The sequence below is a fragment of the Sphaerodactylus townsendi genome, linkage group LG03 (genome assembly GCF_021028975.2).
Source record: "Sphaerodactylus townsendi isolate TG3544 linkage group LG03, MPM_Stown_v2.3, whole genome shotgun sequence".
Taxonomy (NCBI): domain Eukaryota; kingdom Metazoa; phylum Chordata; class Lepidosauria; order Squamata; family Sphaerodactylidae; genus Sphaerodactylus; species Sphaerodactylus townsendi.
Genome location: NC_059427.1, coordinates 9,326,641 through 9,344,143, shown reverse-complemented (window position 1 = coordinate 9,344,143; position 17,503 = coordinate 9,326,641). Strand labels below are relative to the sequence as shown.

Here is a 17,503-nt window from a genome sequence, read left to right as displayed (position 1 = left end):
GCGTCCAATTTTGGATCTTGCTTGGTGGCTGCACTGGAGCCAGGAGTGAAGATGGAGGAACGGAACCCAACAGACCGGGAACCAGGGAAGGATGCAGACAAAGGCCCTCATGGTAGTATGAAGGAATTCTTGGGAGAGGTTGCACCAGACCACGTGAAACAGGAATCGGAGATAGGGCTCCGTGAGCGTTGGGAAGTCCAATGGCAGCAGTTTCTGAAAGCAGTTCAATCTCCACAGTCAAGACAGGGGAACACTCAGCTACCAGGCTTCACGATAAGAAGTGATTCTCCGAACGAGGGCCTCTTTGATATCAGGCCACAGCCTCCTAGAGAGGGAGTGACCCAACTCCTTAGCAGAGAGGCCAACCCCACCGGTAGAAACCTGTCACCCGGAACCATTGCAGAGTATAAAACTATGAAGGAAGAAAACCTGAACGTGGAGGCCAGCCGCCAGCACTTCCGGCTGTTCAGTTACCAGGAGGCTGCTGGGCCCCAAGAGGTTTGCAGCCAACTCCGGGAATTTTGCTATTCCTGGCTGAGGCCTGAGAAACACACCAAGAAGGAGATCTTGGAGTTGCTGATCCTGGAGCAGTTTTTGGCAGTCTTGCCCATGGAGATCCAGAACTGGGTCAAAAGGGGAAACCCGGAGTCTTGTGCGGAAGCTGTGTCCCTGGCAGAGGATTTTCTGCAGCAGCAGAGACAGGAGGAGGAGAACCGGCAAGAGCAGGTGAGAGCATTTCATGCCATTCCTAGGGGCTCAAATATATACTTCTAGGCATGAAACATTGACTGACTGTATGCATTTCAATTCATCAATCCAGTGCTTAGTTTAACTCTGCATTTAGACCAATTGATCATGTGGTAAAAACTTGAAGCGCTTGAATTATCCGTGTACTTTTTCCAACAGCACTTCCACCTCTGTTTTGAGGTTACAGAAGAAAAGTCCTGCTGGATAAGTCCAGTGGTTAATCTAGAAGAAGAAGAAGAAGAAGAGTTTGGATTTATGTCCCCCTTTTCTCTCCTGCAGGAGACTCAAAGGGGCTTACAATCTCCTTGCCCTTCCCCCCTCACAACAAACACCCTGTGAGGTGGGTGGGGCTGAGAGAGCTCCGAGAAGCTGTGACTAGCCCAAGGTCACCCAGCTGGCGTGTGTGGGAGTGTACAGGCTAATCTGAATTCCCCAGATAAGCCTCCACAGCTCAGGCGGCAGAGCTGGGAATCAAAGCCGGTTCCTCCAGATTCCTCCAGAATCTAGTCCAGTATCCACTCTCACATAGTGGCGAACCAGTTCCTCTGTAGATCCAACAACAGGGCATAGAGATCAAGGACTTTCCCTGATGATGCCTGAGAAACTGGGGATTCAGAGGTTGACTGCCTCTGAATGTGGAGGTTCTCTTTAATCACTACAGCCTCTGATAGATCTGTCCTCCATGTTGGCCACTGGTGGCATAAGATACCCACCTGTTTTCAGGGATGTAAAGATAGGGGTTGTGGCAGGTAGATGTATTTGAGGACCTCTTTAACACTCACACATGGCATTTGAGCATGGGCAAAATGTTTTTTAATCCATCTAGTTGATGAAGCTGTTCCAGATGGGGAGAGGTGCTTTGCAAATATCTGAAGATGAAGCTCCCGTTGACTGATCAAGAACAGCAGCCAGGAACCGTTTATGTGAATTTAATTTTTTGGCTTTTTTCAGGTACCAAGGACATCCGAGGAAACAGGGGCTGCTTCTCCGGAGGCTGAGAAGACGGCATCTGATGCCTGGCAGACACTGGTCTTCAGAGAGGTCAAAGAGGAGGCTGAGGAAGCTGCTAGCTCTGTGGGTAAGAAAGCCTTGCACTGCATTTGTTGTGTTTAGAAACAAATCCTTTTTTTTTATTGTCGAAGGCTTCCACAGTGAGAATCAACTGGCTGTTTGTGGGCCAAAGTCTGGTGGGTTTAGCTCCTAATGTTTTTCCGGCATCTGTGGCTGTGAGCAAAAAGCATCTCTCCATGGTGCAGCGTAAAGTCTGTGCCACAGAAAGAAACAAATTTTATCGTGACATGCCTCTGAAGATGCCAGCCACAGATGTGGGCGAAATGGTAAGGAGCTAAAACCACCAGACCATGGCCACACATCTTGGAAAACCCACGACAACCAAATCCTTTTTTCCTTTGTTGTGGGTTTTTAATTAGCAATAAAACTCATCTGAATTGCCTTCTGTGGAGTCAAACTATCAGTCCATCTTCCTCAGTATTTTTCCTTTGATTGGCAGCAGCTGCCCAGGATCCCAGTACCTTCCTTCAATAACTGAACCTGGGATCTTTTGTATGGAAGCATGAGATCCACCACTAAACTATTGTCCCTCCACAGCCTCAGGACTGCGTTTGCCCATCTACATAAGAATATCAGGGCACCCCTGCTAGATCAGACCATTGGTCCACCTAGTCCAGCATCCTGTCTCATACAGTGGCCAACCATTTGGAGGGCCAACAACGGGGCACAGAAGCTGAAGCCTAATGCCAACGTTGCCTCCTGGCACTGGGCCTTTTGTGGCAGAAAGCCTCTGACCCAATCCAGATTCAGGGAATTCTTGCCCACATGGGAAAGCGAACCCTGATTCCCCAATCATCCCATGGCGCATGTTCCAGAACATGTTTTTCAGTAGTTATCCATGTTGTCCTTCTTGGCAAATATACCAAATGGTTATCTTTCTGTGAAAAGTGTATTTTCTCAAAAATGTTTCAAAACGCCAGGCTTTAATTTCTAACTCTGATCGGAGTTTCCCTTTTCACCTTGTATCAGGAAATCACTCATTTTAGGATTCTCTTCTTCTTCAAGCAGGTGATGTGAGTTCTTGTGAGAAGGAGAAAACCCTGCTAGAAAACTGTGAGGGACTTCAGCCCTGTCGGATGCTACCAGAAGGAGCCAATCTGAACCTTTCCAAAGGTTCCAGTCAGGGAGACTGTTCTGAGAACTGGCAGGTAATGTCTCCAGATAAAGACAGAGAATTGCCCGTGGGCTATCCTCAAGTCTATGAGCATCCTCACCAAAGACCAATGGAGCAAACAACCCTCAACAGCAGGAGAGAAAAAGTGTGCCTTGAATGCAGCAAGTCTTTTCGATGGCAAGCAGAGTTGATCGCACATGAAAGGACACACACAGGCGAGAAGCCATACGAGTGCTTGGACTGTGGCCGGAGCTTCAGTTACAAATCTCGCCTGATCGCGCATAAGAAAATGCACACAGGGGAGAAGCCATACAAATGCCCAGACTGTGGGAAAAGCTTCAGCCGACAGCCACACCTGATTGCTCATGAGCGGGTCCACACAGGGGAAAAACCTTATGTGTGTGCAGAATGCGGCAGGAGTTTCAGTGACAGGTCAAATTTAAATACTCACAAAAGAACTCACACAGGGGAAAAGCCATACCGCTGCTCACATTGTGGGAAAAGCTTCAGCCAGAGCTCGACCTGCATGAAACACGAGCGGATCCACACAGGAGAGAAACCGTATAAATGCACCAGTTGTGGGAAGAGCTTTTGCCAGCGGTCGCAGCTGATCAACCACGAGAGAATTCACACCGGAGAGAAGCCTTACAAATGCTCGGTTTGTGGGAAACCATTCAGCCGAAGGACAGATCTGGTGACTCATCAGAGACGACACACAGGGGAGAAACCATACAAATGCCTGGAGTGCGGACGGAGCTTCAGTGCTGGATCCAGCCTGAAAGAACATAAATGGACCCATGCAGGCGAGAGAGCACATAAATGCACCCACTGTGGGAAAAGCTTCATTCAGATGGCTGAGCGCATGAAACACGAAAGAACCCACATGCAGGAATAACCAGAGAACAGAATAGAAGCTATTTCCTATTTCTTTTCTGGGGTTTTTTTTTTTTGGGGGGGGGGGGGGTGCAATTATTTTTTAAAAGGAGCAAAAAAACCCAACCAACTTTGTCTTAACCTAAGTAACCTAAGCTAAAATGTTTCAGAGCCACATAAATTCTGTATCAAGATAAGTTGACATGGGTTGGGGGGAATCTATGGCTCAGGGACAGCACATGCTTTGTGGACAGTCCCAATCCCCTGCTTCTTAAACTAAATGGTATTATGGGTCCACGGGAAAGATAATCTCTGTCTGAGACCCTGGAAAGCAACTGCCGGTGATGCTGAAAAGTGCCGCCAAGTTACAGCTGACTTACGGCGACCCCGTAAGGTTTTCAAGGAAAGAGACCCGCAGAAGTGGTTTACCATTACCTGTAGCAACCCTGGACTTCCTTGGTGGTCTCTCACCCAGGTTACAATCAGGGCTCACCCTCCTTAGTTAACAAAATCAGGCTAGCCTGGGCCATCCAGGTTTTCTGCCGGGGACCATAGTTTACAAGAATCAGTGTTAGAATGTGAGGTACTGGGGATAGAACCTGGACTCTTCTGCATGCCAAGCAAACATTCTACCACTGAGTCACAGCCCCTCCCCAAAGTGAAATATAACCAAGCAGGTGCCTTATACCCTCGGTCTCTCAATGCTAGCATTGTCGGTTCTGTCTAGCAATGGATCAGCTCTGCAGGCTCTCAGATGGAGCTTTTTTCACACCACCCGATGACACCTGATCCTTTTATCTGGTGATGCTGGGGACTGAACCTGGGACCTTCTGCATGCCACGCAAGTGTGTTGCCACTGAGCCAGGATCCCCACCTCCGATGTGCCCATTTGCCTGCAAACCAGGCATTCAAAGCAGCATTGGAGTGGTCCAAGAGAATGACCTGTGTAGTGTGATGTTTCATCCAATTCAGACCTTATGATAAACTGTGGCTTCTTTCAAAGTAAGAAGTCTGAATTGGGAGTAGAGAGCTCAAGGGCTTTCATGACAAACAAGCCATTGGTTTATCTGCCATGTCTAAATTGAACCAAAGAAAACAAGAGTTTACATCCTTACATGAGACCCAACCATGATTCCCTGATTCCAACCATGATTAACATGCAAAACAAGAAGAAAATGATACTTATTCTTTTATTTGTATCCATTTTTTCTCCCATACTGGAACCCAAAGCAGTTTTTCACATTCTTCTCTTTGGGAGCAGCAGTGGCGGAAGGGCAGGTGTACTCTAATCTGGAGGAACCGGGTTTGATTCCCCGCTCTGCCGCTTGAGCTGTGGAGGCTTATCTGGGGAATTCAGACTAGCCTGTGCACTCCAGCACATGCCAGCTGGCTGGGTGACCTTGGGCTAGTCACAGCTCTTCTGAGCTCTCTCAGCCCCAACTAACTCACAGGGTGTTTGTTGTGAGTAGGGGGGGGGGGAAGGGAAAGGAGATTGTAAGCCCCTTTAAGTCGCCTTACAGGACAGAAAGGGGAGATATAAATCCAACTCTCCTCCTCCTCCTCCCCTCTTCCTCAAAATAACCATCTCATGAAGTACATCATCCCAGGTCCTAGTTCACCCCAAGGCCACCACCTCAGAAGGAAAGCAGGCCTTTCTGACTTGTTAGAACAATCATGTAATCCTGCTTGTTTTGTTCAGTATTTGACATACAAACATGTTACTTTTTAAACTGTAGATCTTTTCCTTATATGCTTTTGCGTCCCTGTCAGAGCAAACAAGCTTGATGTAACATAGTGGTTCTCTTAATTATAGGTGTGGAGCCCAGAGTGGGTCAAGACCCTCTCATAGATATGTTGTGAGATCAGGAGGGAGGGACTGAGCCTCAGTGGCAGAGGGTCTTCTTGGCCCGCAGAAGGTCCCAGGCTCAACATCTCCAGTTAAAAGGACCTTCTCCAGTTAAACCTCTCTCTGAGATGGTGGAGAACTTCTGCCAGTTTGTAGATGATACAGACCTTGAAAGACCCAATGGTCTGGTTCCTGTGTTCTCAGGAGTTGTTTGGCCACATACTTTGAGGAGGCTCTATGATAGAGCAGAAGGACCCAGGTTTAATCCCTGGCATCTCCAGTGGGAGGTGATGTGAAAGAGAGCAATTATGGCCCCCCATCAACAAATAAAACAAATGAAATAAATACATTTTGCTCAGCCTGAGATACTGGAGAGCCACAGCCACTCTGAGTAGGTGATACTGACCATGAAACACCCGATGGTGTGGTTCAGTAGAAGGCAACTTCCTGTGTTCTTAGGAGTCATTTGGCCATGTACTTTGGGGATGGGCCATGGCTTCGTAGCAGAGCATCTCCTTGGCATGTAGAAGATGCCAAGTTCAATTCCCAGCATCGCCCCTTAAAAGGACCAGTTGTAGGTGATGTGAAAGGCCTTAGCTTGAGATTTTGCAATGCAGTTGCCAGTGTTGAGTAGACAAAACTGGCCTGGATGGACCAAAAAATAAATAAATAATAAGTAAAGGATTCAAGGTGAGGCAGATTCATATGAGGAGAACAAGGTCAACTGGGAGAGGAGGCTCATGGGAAGCTGGAATGCAAATTTATTTTTGCTTCTGCGTCATGTATGATGAAATGCAACCTGTCACTCAGCGGTGCCATCTATAAATGCTGAAAGTGGAAAAATGCTAAATGGGGGGGGGGGGAGAGAATCTCGTTCTGGGTTTGTTGATGTGAGATTCAGAATAATTATGATTTATGATCTTAGAGCATTTACCTGAAAACCATGCAGAAAACTTTCAGTGAATCAGCTCTATTTTATTGAAACAGGAAATAATTCTCTTCATTTGTCACAAAGCTAGAAAATATAAACATGAAAATGAAACCTTCTGTTGTTGTGAAAATAAATGCCAATAAAATCTTCTAACATTTCTCAACCATATTTGACTAAGTAACATTTTAAAACAAACCAGATTTTAGGCTGCTATCATAAACTGTTTTTAGGAATATTTATATAAACCTAAGTCCCTCATAGAAACTGCAATCTCACCTAATATCTTCTGATATTTCCATCTGGAGAAATTTGATTTGCTTGTCACATCCACATGTTTATGTAGAAAAATCTTATCTTATTCTCTAGATCTTCCCAATTTAGAGCCCAATCCAGATGTGGGGGCCAAATGTCCTCAGTGAGCGGCAGATGTTTCCCCCTCTGCCAGTGCAAGGGGTACCTGCCCTGGTAGAGGGGGGTAGGTGCCGGCAGCTGCCCACCTCTCACCTCCAGGGTGGTGAAAGTCAGAAGTCTGCATCCCCATAGAGCAGCGCTGGTATCCAAATCCGATGCCAGGATGACAGGGAGGGAGGCCTGGGTGTTCCCGGGGGTGGAGCCGACCTTAGTTGGCTTCCACCCCAGGTTTGTGGTTGGTTGTGCCGTGGCCCAGGTCTTGGACTTACGCCACCCTTTTGGGTGGTGTAAGCAGAGGTGGGATCCAGCAGGTCCTCACAGGTTCCTGAGAGTAGGTTACTAATTATTTGTGTGTGCTGAGAGGGGGTTACTAATTGGTGATTTTCCCACGTGATTTTTTGCCTTAGTTGCCCCTCCTCTCAGCAGTAGCGCGCAGAATTTGAAGTAGTCTAGCAGGAGGTGCACCGGCATGCGTGGCAGCCTGCACCTGTGTGCATTTGTTTCCCGCCCAAGGACCGGCGCAATGGCTGCGTCCTTGCCACAGCCCCGCCCAGCAATGCCCTGCCCCCCAGAATGCCTGGCCACACCCCCGGAATGCCCCGTCCAGCCCCATTGGCGTTACGCCACAGTTTGAATCCCACCACCATGGGAACCTGTTACTAAAATTTTTGGATCCCACCACTGGGTGTAAGTCCATTAAACCCTATGGAGAGCTTTCCTGTGGCATGGTTTTTGTTGTTGTTGTTGTTTGCTTTCTCTGCCTTCCCATGATGTCAGAAAGTCCTCTGGAAATGGCAGATGTGGCGTCATCCCAGTTGCCTGGGGATCTAGATTGGACCGTTAAACATGCCATTGTCATTATGATAAATGATTCGTTCTACTAATGATGAGACAATCAGACTGTTGCATCTAAAGTTACATCTGATATGTGCTCAGGCAAGAGCAGAAGTCCCAATTTATTGTTTTAAAAGGCAATAAATCTAATATTTCCGTTAACAGGTTTAAGTAATTGTTACAGATAAAAGAAAAACCTTGTGCTATCCGATTGACTAACGGGTAAACATATATGAGCTCACAACTCCATGAAAACATACACAATTATCACAATCAAAATCCTGCCACAAGGGAACACTAAATTGAGGAGAGCAGAGAGTCAAATAAAGGGAGGGGGGGGGGAGGAATGACAGGAGAATAAATCAGCAGCCTGCCAGCCCCAGTTTGGTTAGACTAGAGAAAGACTTTGGAATGGGGTTGATGTTTCCAGTCTTTCTTCTGGAATGGAAGTGCCAAAGGGAGCAGCAGGAATCTAGAAAGCTTTTGAGGGAGAGGATAATTTATAACCATGACCTAAAATAAATTTGCTCAACCATGGCTCACCCAAAACGAAAATTTTCTGGCACCTGTCTCACCAGTGGCTCCCCAGGGGAATTTCCAATGGAAATAATCTGCCAGCAGTATCTGTCATAACCAGCTGGGAAATTCAAAATAGGCACAGCAGAAAAGTTACTGCATTCACTATGGTTGGGGACGGCAGAACGCCTTGAATTACAACTGATCTCAAGAAAATGTAGATCAGCGAACCTATGGCACTTCAGATGTTCATGGACTACTATGGTAGGAAATACCTCTGAGTAAAATATGCATAGGATTGAGGCTGCAGGGCTGCTAAATTCAATGGTAAATTCTCAAAAACAGAAGTTCTGTATTTTTTAAATGAGGGCCAATCACTTAGGCCAGGGGTAGGGAACCTTTAACACTCAAAGAGCCATTTGGACCCATTTTCCACGGGAAAAGAAAACACTTGGAGCCGCAAATAATTTTTGACATTTAAAATAAAGATAACACTGTATATATTGGGTTTTTTAACCTTTTACTCCGCTCATTCTGAGAAGCGCATGGATGCACGGGCGGGCAAGGATAAGAACATAAGAACATAAGAACTAGCCTGCTGGATCAGACCAGAGTCCATCTAGTCCAGCATTCTGCTACTCGCAGTGGCCCACCAGGTGCCTTTGGGAGCTCACATGCAGGATGTGAAAGCAATGGCCTTCTGCTGCTGCTGCTGCTCCTGAGCACCTGGTCTGCTAAGGCATTTGCAATCTGAGATCAAGGAGGATCAAGATTGGTAGCCATAGGTGGCTTCTCCTCCATAAATCTGTCCAAACCCCTTTTAAAGCTATCCAGGTTGAAGTGGCCATCACCACCTCCTGTGGCAGCATATTCCAAGCTTAATCACCGCGTTGCGTGAAGAAGTGTTTCCTTTTATTAGTCCTAATTCTTCCCCCCAGCATTTTCAATGAATGCCCCCTGGTTCTAGTATTGTGAGAAAGAGAGAAAAAGTTCTCTCTGTCAACATTTTCTACCCCATGCATAATTTTATAGACTTCAATCATATCCCCCCTCAGACGTCTCCCCTCCAAACTAAGGGGTCCCAAAGCGGCTGCAGCAGCTCATCCCCTTAAGGAAAGTGCCCCTGTCATGAAATCATCCTTGTTGCCTGCCCTTCTCTGCACGCCTTCTATCTCTTCGATATCCTTTCTGAGATGTGGCGACCAGAACTGAACACAGTACTCCAAGTGCGGTCGCACCACTGCTTTATATAAGGGCATGACAATCCCTGCAGTTTTATTATCCAACTCCTTTCCTAATTATCCCCAGCATAGAGGGTTCCTTCTTCACAGCTGCCATGCATTGATGGGTCATTCCCATGGAACGATCAACCCAGGCGCCCAAATCCCTTTCCTGGTCTGTGACTGATAGCACCGGCGCCTGTAGCGTGTAGGGGACATTTGGATTTTTTGCCCCTCCGTGCATCACTTTGTTTAGCTTCATTGAACTGCATTTGCCATTTCTTAGCCCACTCACCTAATTTATCAAGGTCCGCTTGGAGCTCTTCGCAATCGCTGCGGTTCTCACCACCCTACCCTAATTTGGTATCATCTGCAAACTTGGCCACCACGCTACCCACCCCCTACTTCCAGGTCATTTATGAATAGGTTAAAGAGCACTGGTCCCAATACGGATCCTTGGGGGACACCACTCCCGACATCTCTCCATTGTGAGAACTTCCCATTTACACCCACTCTTTGCTTCCTGTTTCTCAACCAGTTTTTAATCCATAGGAGGACTTCCCCTCTTATTCCTTCATTGCTGAGTTTTCTCAACAGTCTCTGGTGAGGAACTTTGTCAAAGGATGGGGCCAGCAATTCGACCTCGCTGGCCGCCGGGAAAGCACTTGCCCCGCTCACACGGGGCGGGCGAGAAGGGAAACCCGCGGTGTGGCCCAGCCGGCTGCGGGCAATTGGTGTGCCCGCCCTGCTGCCTGCAGGGCGAGCAAGGATGAAGCTGGCGGCTCGGCCTCACCGGCCGCCGGGAAAGCACCCGCCCCGCTCCAATGGGGCAGGTGAGAGGGGAAGCCCGCGGCGCAGCCCAGCCGGCCGTGGGCAGTTGGTGCGCCTGCCCTGCTGCCTGCAGGGCGGGCAAGGATGGGGCTGGCGGACTCGGCACCGACCGTGGAAAGACGCTTAGTGCAAAGGCAACAGAGCTGCATCGCGGCTCTCGAAGCGCGCCAGGTTCCTACCTGACTTAGGCTCATTCTGCACATGCAGAATAATGCACTTTCAAACTGCTTTCAGTGCTCTTTGAAGCTGTGCAGAATAGCAAAATCCACTTGCAAACAGTTGTGGTTTGAAAACCCATTATTTTGCGTGTGCAGAAGGGGCCTTAGTGTTGCCAGCTTGGGGCTAGGAAATTTGTGAAGATTTTGGGAATGGAGTCTGGGGAAGGCAAGGTTTGGGGAGGGGGAGGGACTTCACTTCAGCAGGGTATAATGCCATAGACTCCACCCTCCAAAGCAGACAGTTTCTCCACCTGGAGATTGGCAACCTGACAGTGTGCAAGTTTTTGAGCATAATTTCTAAACAGAGTTTCCATGTTCAGAGGCAGCGGATCTCCACTTGAGGGAGAGATAAGAATTTCTCATGATCTCAAAAGTCTACAAAATGGGATTTAAAAAAAAGAGAAATCACTAAGGATCAAATCTCATCCGTAATATCTAAACAAAGTAAACCCTCCTCGTTCATAGGCAGTGTATCTGTAAATACCAATTGCTGCAGAGAGAGGGGAAAGCCCTCATGGCTTGATTGCTGGCTTTCTAGACACAAAATGCTGGATTGGATGGACACTTGATCTGTCCCAGCAAGCCGTGGGGACCATTTATGTCGTTTTTGTATTTTAACCACACTGAAAAATGCAGGAAAGAGAGAGTCCTCCCCTCCCTCCGCCCCTCCAGCTGAAACTAAGGCGCGTTAGGAGTCGCGCCCCTCTTTCTACCTCTATGGTCCAATGGCCGCTTTCATAACGATACCGGAAGTTCTGACGGGGTGTTCTGCTGCCCTATCTCTAGGATCATTTCCTCTTTTCTTCCACTGTGGGAAAATCAAGCGGAGTTTGACTCTTTCGTGCACCGAGAAGGCGAAATCAAAAGGGAAGCGGGGGAAAAACAACAGCTCTCTCCTCCTGGATGGCTCAGGTGGGATCTGAACGACCTTTGAAAGATTTTGCATTGCTCCCTGCTGCCTTTGGCTGCCCCTTCCTTGACTAGCGCGCACAGCTTGCCGTGCATTTTGTATGCAGGGAATGAGTCCAGAAAGCAACAAGCTTGCAAACCATTCTCGCCTTTTAATTGTCTCCCCCGCCTTTTTGGAACTTGTGGCTACGAAGTGTCTCCCTGTAATAATGAGGTTTGCAGTTAACTCTTATTTAAAACCCACATGGCTTCTTTATAGCCAGGGGGTTTGAACGCGTGAAGCTGCCTTATGTTGAATCAGACCATTGATCCAGATCAGTATTGACTGTTCAGACTGGTGGTAGCGGCTTTGCAGGAGCCCTGCAGGAGCCCTTAAGATCTCCCACTATTGATCGTTTTAACTTGAGATGGTGGGGATTGAACCCACGACTTTCTGCATGTCAACAGAGGCTCTGGCTCTGACCCCCAGCGGTGTCCTTCTTTGTTTCAGGTCTTGTGTCTTAACTGACATCAACATCAATGGATTTTAAAAGGTATGTGATTTGGGAGTGGGGAGGCAATGGTTTGCAGTCAGAAGGGGCTATATAAGAGCTCAGTTCTGGCGCATCAGTCACTTCAAGATCTGGCTCCAGATCAAGTAAAGATTTGCACAGTTCTGGCTAACAGTCAGAACAGACTGAATATATTCACAACTTACTAGACTCACAGTATTTACAAATATATACACGCGGCTTAAACCGTCAGCTAGTTTCCACTTCAAGGAGTTATAGTCTGTATCAGATATACCCTGTGTTGTGACGTCGAAGTCAATTTCAAACAGCTTTTCAACTATCAGCTAAGCAAGGAGACTCTAATGTCATATAGAAAACCCACAAGGCGGCCAGCATCTGGTAGCAGTCTGGCTTTGACATAGCTTCGGAGGCTTGTGATATTTTGAGTGTTCATCAGATTTCCACATGGTTAACTTTCTCATAATTCCTCTGGGACCGTGTTAATCTGCGCAACTGTTTCTCTTTCTGTATGGGGTACATGTCCTTGAGATCTGGAGTCAAGGGCTGGGGAAAGACCTTTGGACAGTAAAATGGGTGCCCCCCTGATTTTATTCTGTAAAAGGCAACTTTGTATGTTCTATGGCTCAGCTATAACATCCCGTCCTGCTGCTGTCAACATCCCATGTATTTTAGAGAGGGGCTGTGTGGCCAAGTGGTTAGCGCAGGGGTCCCCACCCTTTTTGATCCTGTGGGCACATTTAGAATTCTGACATGGCATGGTGGGCACAGCGAACAACATGGGTGTGGCAAAATAAGCCAGCTACAAAATGATTGTCACTGCTTACCTTCAGTCACACGGGGAAGATTCTTGTACTGTGGTAACAACATTTTAAAAAATAAACTTTTAAAAAATCTGCACAGTCAAATCTCCAATAATCACTGGGGTGCTGTGTGGTTTCCGGGCTCTAGCAGCATTCTCTCCTGACGTTTCGCCTGCATCTGTGGCTGGCATCTTCAGAAGAGATCCTCTGAAGATGCCAGCCACAGATGCAGGCAAAACGTCAGGAGAGAATGCTGCTAGAACACGGCCATACAGCCCGGAAACCACACAGCACCCCAATCAGTCAGAAGATTTTGCTGCCAAAAGCCCCCCACTTCCTAAAAATATTTGGCAGGTGCCAGAAAAGATGTTGTTGGGGGACATTACAGCCTCTGCTTTGCATACAGAAGGTACTAGTCCCTGGTGTCTCAAGTTAAGATCTCAAGAAACAAGAAAGACCACTATGCGTGAAACCCTGGAAAATGTCTGCCAGTCAGAGCAGGCAATATTCAGCTTGGCAGACACGGTGCTTTAATTTGGTGTAAACTTCAGTTCAATCCTAAACAGAGTTACATCCTGCTAAACCCACTGACTCCAAATGACTTCTGATTGTATCGGTCAGTTAAAATTCCCCATTCCCCTTTCCCTGGATTCACTTTATTTTTAGCTATTTGCCAGTCTGAATTATCCTTTGTATTTAGGAACTGTTTTTTTGTGGTTGTTTTTTAATCTGCCACAGGGCTACTGGTGTTCAATATGGGGTTGTGATCCTTATCTATAAAAAGACATATCAAAAGCAAACTATATGTACCTAAACAAATGACAAACGATGTCATAATTTTTTCATCTTCTGCCTCTACCAGTGCTTCAGAGTTGACATTCCATCTTACCTAGGTGTGACTGTGAGACAGAACCCAGGGCTACTATGCATATAGGAGCCTTAATTTTCAAGAACTTGATTTTTCAGAAACTGGAATTGTCAAGGGCAAGTTTAACTGCCCCTTTAGCATAGAATTATACCCCAGTATTTGTAAATACATTGTTCTTGTCAGCAAAAAGGTGACTTTGGAAGACTGTGGCCAATTATACACTGCTACTCTCTTGTGCAGCAAGAGAGTATTTCTTTCATGGCAGAGATTTCTGTACAGATGTGCTTACACTTACAGCACTGAAAAAATTATACTCCTGCTGGTACCCCCACCCATATGCTCTTTGCTCCCTGCTCTGTGAGGAAGGAACAGGGGGGGAGAATATAACAGCAATGTAAAGGGCTTTCACAAATGTATTGTCAAAGACTTTCACAGCCGGAATCACCAGGATGTTGTGGGTTTTCTGGGTTGGATGGCCATGTTCCAGTAGTATTTTCTCCTGTTGTTTTGCCTGCATCTCTGATCTTCTGAAGATGCCAGCCACAGATGCAGGCAAAATGTCAGGAGAAAATACTACTGGAACATGGCCCTACAACCCGGAAAACACACAACATCCTGGCTTTAACAAAGTCGACAATCTTGTGACTCCCAGTGACCTAGAAGTGACCTAGAAGCGGAGGCAGGCAAGCTGTGCAGCAGGCTGTGGGGCACCTTCTCACATGTAAACAGAGAAACGCAAGGAGACCTCATTGTGCCCCCTTGTGCAGTGAAGAGTCCAGAGGAAAGGGCTCCGTGCATAATGGGCCAGTGTTGCAAGCAAAGGCAGAAACAACCTTTACTTGTCTTGCAGACTTTTCCTATCAGATGTCTCTCTGACTTATCCCAACTATTACAGTAACAGACTTGTTACAAGTCTGGAGCCCAAAATACTCCACAGTACCTGGGTTGCCATATTATCTGCTGACACTTCCTGGACCCCACCAAGTGTTTTTAGAATGTGCCGGCGGCCAGGTGAGGATTTTGTCCAACGAGGCTTCTGATTGGCCATTGGAGATTTGACTGGCTGAGCAGATTTTTCAAAATGTTGCTTTGACAGCAGCTGCCTCCACAGCATGAAGGATATTCAGTGCGTGACTGAAGGCAAGCTGTGGCAACTATTTTGTGGTTCGCTCCATCTCATACATCTGGTCTTGTCTGATATTCATTTTGTGGCCGTACGCCCCACACTGTGTCAGAATCCCACAGGTGCCCAAAGGTTCAAAAGGACTGGGGACCTTGATCTAGGTGCTGAGGCTTTCTCCCGTGGGCTTGGAATCTCTCCCTATTTATTACAAAAATGTTATCTCCGACACACTTTTTGTATTTAAGACATCTTAGAAGCCAGTGTGGCATACTGATTGGGAGTGGGGGACTCTAATCTGGAGTACTGGAGTTGATTCCCCACTCCTCCACATGATGCTTCCTGGCTTGGGACAAGTCACAGTTCCCTTAAAACTCTCTCAGCCCCACCTGTTTTACAAGGTAGGTTGTGGCAGGGAAGGGAAGATTATTATAAGCTGCTTTGAATCTCTTTAAAGGTAGAGAAAAGCAGGATATACAAACCAATTCTTCTTCTTCTTCTTAAGGAAGATCAGCATGCAGAAGACACGATCCACATCTTCAGGCCATATAAATAAATCCCCCTCAACTTTGTTGAAGGGAATTTATTCTGGAGAATACAAAGGTTAAGTGGCGCAACCAGCAGTGGTTTGGAGAAGGAGGTGTGATGTGGGAGATCTTGGTTCAAATCTAGCCTCTGCTAGACATTTATTCATTTAAAATCCATTAGTTGGGGATGCAGGGGACAGAATCAAGGACATTCCTCAACCCACTGATGTCTCTCCCTCAGGTTAATCTCCTTCAGGAAGAAGCGTTTCTCTCCTGTGAGAAATATGACTTGGGACCCTTTGCCCGGCTGGAAACTGTGATATTTCAGAGAGCTGAGGAGGAAGACTGGCCTGATAGTCATACCAACCTGGCTCACTAAGTTAGCAGGAGAAAGAGGAAAATGGCCACAGGGCTAGGAAATACATCAACTCCGAGTCTAGGTTTGGAACCTGTGCTGGAGCAGAGGATGAAATTGGAGGAGCCAGACCTGTCTGAACATGGGACAAGGGCAGGGAAAGGTCCTCCCGTTGTTCAGGCCGAGAGTCTTCAGGAAATCTGGGATAGAAATGCAGCAGCGGACATTAAAGGAGAGCCACAGAAGGGGATGCAGCAACCCTGGGAAGCACAGCTGCAGGAGTTCTTGAAGGTCATGGAGTCCTCTCATTCAGACAGGAGAAACCTGCACCTGCTTGGGCCAACCTTACGGGAGGAGGCTCAGATGGTTCTTCCACCATCTGTGGGAGTGACAGACACCAGACCACTTTCTGGAAGAGAGAGAGTGACTCGTCTGCTGTCACACCTGAGAGAAGAAACTCAGCAGTCAGATGATGCGATGTTGGCTGAAGCCCCGGAAAACTGTGGGAAAGTGAAGGAAGAAGTCCTGGAGGAAGAAGAGGCAGGGGAGGTCTGGAGTTTGGATGCAGAGCGCCAACGCTTCAGGCGGTTCAGCTACCAGGCAGCTGAGGGACCGCGAGAGATTTGTGGGCGGCTCCGAGAACTTTGTCACCAGTGGCTGAAACCGGAGAGTCACACCAAGGAGCAGATCCTGGAGATAGTGATCTTGGAGCAGTTCTTGACTATCCTGCCCCGGAAAATGCACAGCTGGGTCAGGGAAAGTGGGCCAAAGAGCTGCTCTGAAGCGGTGGCCTTGGCTGAGGAGTTCCTGCTGAGGCAGCAACAGGACAAGAGGCAAGATGAGCAGGTAGGAGGGTTCAGGACAGAGAAGGTCTGAGGGGCCACGAGAACACATCCTTCCTGCCTCATGATTGCAAATGTTCTCAGATTGTCCCGTAAACAAGGTTGTGCTGTCTGGAGTGGATCCAGTCAAATGTGGCACAGTTACCATCAATTGTACATGTAGTAATAATGGTGGTCTCTGATAATGTCAATGATAATCTCAGGGTTTTCTTGTTGCTCTTCTGATTTTTCCAGCAATGGGTTTGAGGCAATTTCCCCCTGTTGTGGCGTAGGAGGTTAAGAGCTCGTGTATCTAATCTGGAGGAACCGGGTTTGATTCCCAGCTCTGCCGCCTGAGCTGCGGAGGCTTATCTGGGGAATTCAGATTAGCCTGTACACTCCCACACACGCCAGCTGGGTGACCTTGGGCTAGTCACAGCTTCTCGGAGCTCTCTCAGCCCCACCTACCTCACAGGGTGTTTGTTGTGAGGGGGGAAGGGCAGGGAGATTGTAAGCCCCTTTGAGTCTCCTGCAGGAGAGAAAGGGGGGATATAAATTCAAACTCATCTTATTCTTATTCTTGTGGAATAAAAGCCTAAATTTTACAATGCATATTAATAGTATGTTCATTATTAATATTGTTCAGATTCCTGGCTTGTTACTTCCAATCAGCTGCCTTAGTCACTTAAAAAATTTAACTGACACTGTAGCACCATGAAGAAAATGGCACTTCTTTGTGTGTGGTTTCCAAGGAGAAAATCTAGGTGGGGAGAGCTTGGAGTTTCTATATAGCATTGTCCGAAATTTAAGTGCAGACTTATGGGGGTCCAGAATGACTCTCTGGGAACTGCATTTGTTGCTTGGTTGCAGTGTGGATGGTGTGGCATGGCACAGCCCAGATCTGAGACTCAGTGCAGACTGAGTGGTTCAAAAGATCTTTATTGGTAGACAACAGCAGGCATGAAAGCAAAAGCCAATT

The 17,503-nt window shown here is 47.3% G+C and overlaps 1 protein-coding gene across 1 annotated transcript in view; it reads left to right on the top strand.

Moving 5' to 3' along the window:
* The first annotated feature begins 6 nt into the window (after positions 1 to 6).
* The window catches only part of LOC125429889, a 33,345-nt gene continuing 15,848 nt past the window's right edge, over positions 7 to 17,503 (top strand). The window contains exons 1-7 of the mRNA XM_048491439.1: positions 7 to 726; positions 1,699 to 1,825; positions 2,824 to 3,824; positions 6,964 to 7,057; positions 11,399 to 11,524; positions 14,597 to 14,712; positions 15,728 to 16,549. Coding sequence (XP_048347396.1) covers positions 52 to 726; positions 1,699 to 1,825; positions 2,824 to 3,824; positions 6,964 to 7,057; positions 11,399 to 11,524; positions 14,597 to 14,712; positions 15,728 to 16,549 — 2,961 coding nt within the window. The 5' untranslated portion in view covers positions 7 to 51. The remainder of the gene's footprint in view (positions 727 to 1,698; positions 1,826 to 2,823; positions 3,825 to 6,963; positions 7,058 to 11,398; positions 11,525 to 14,596; positions 14,713 to 15,727; positions 16,550 to 17,503) is intronic.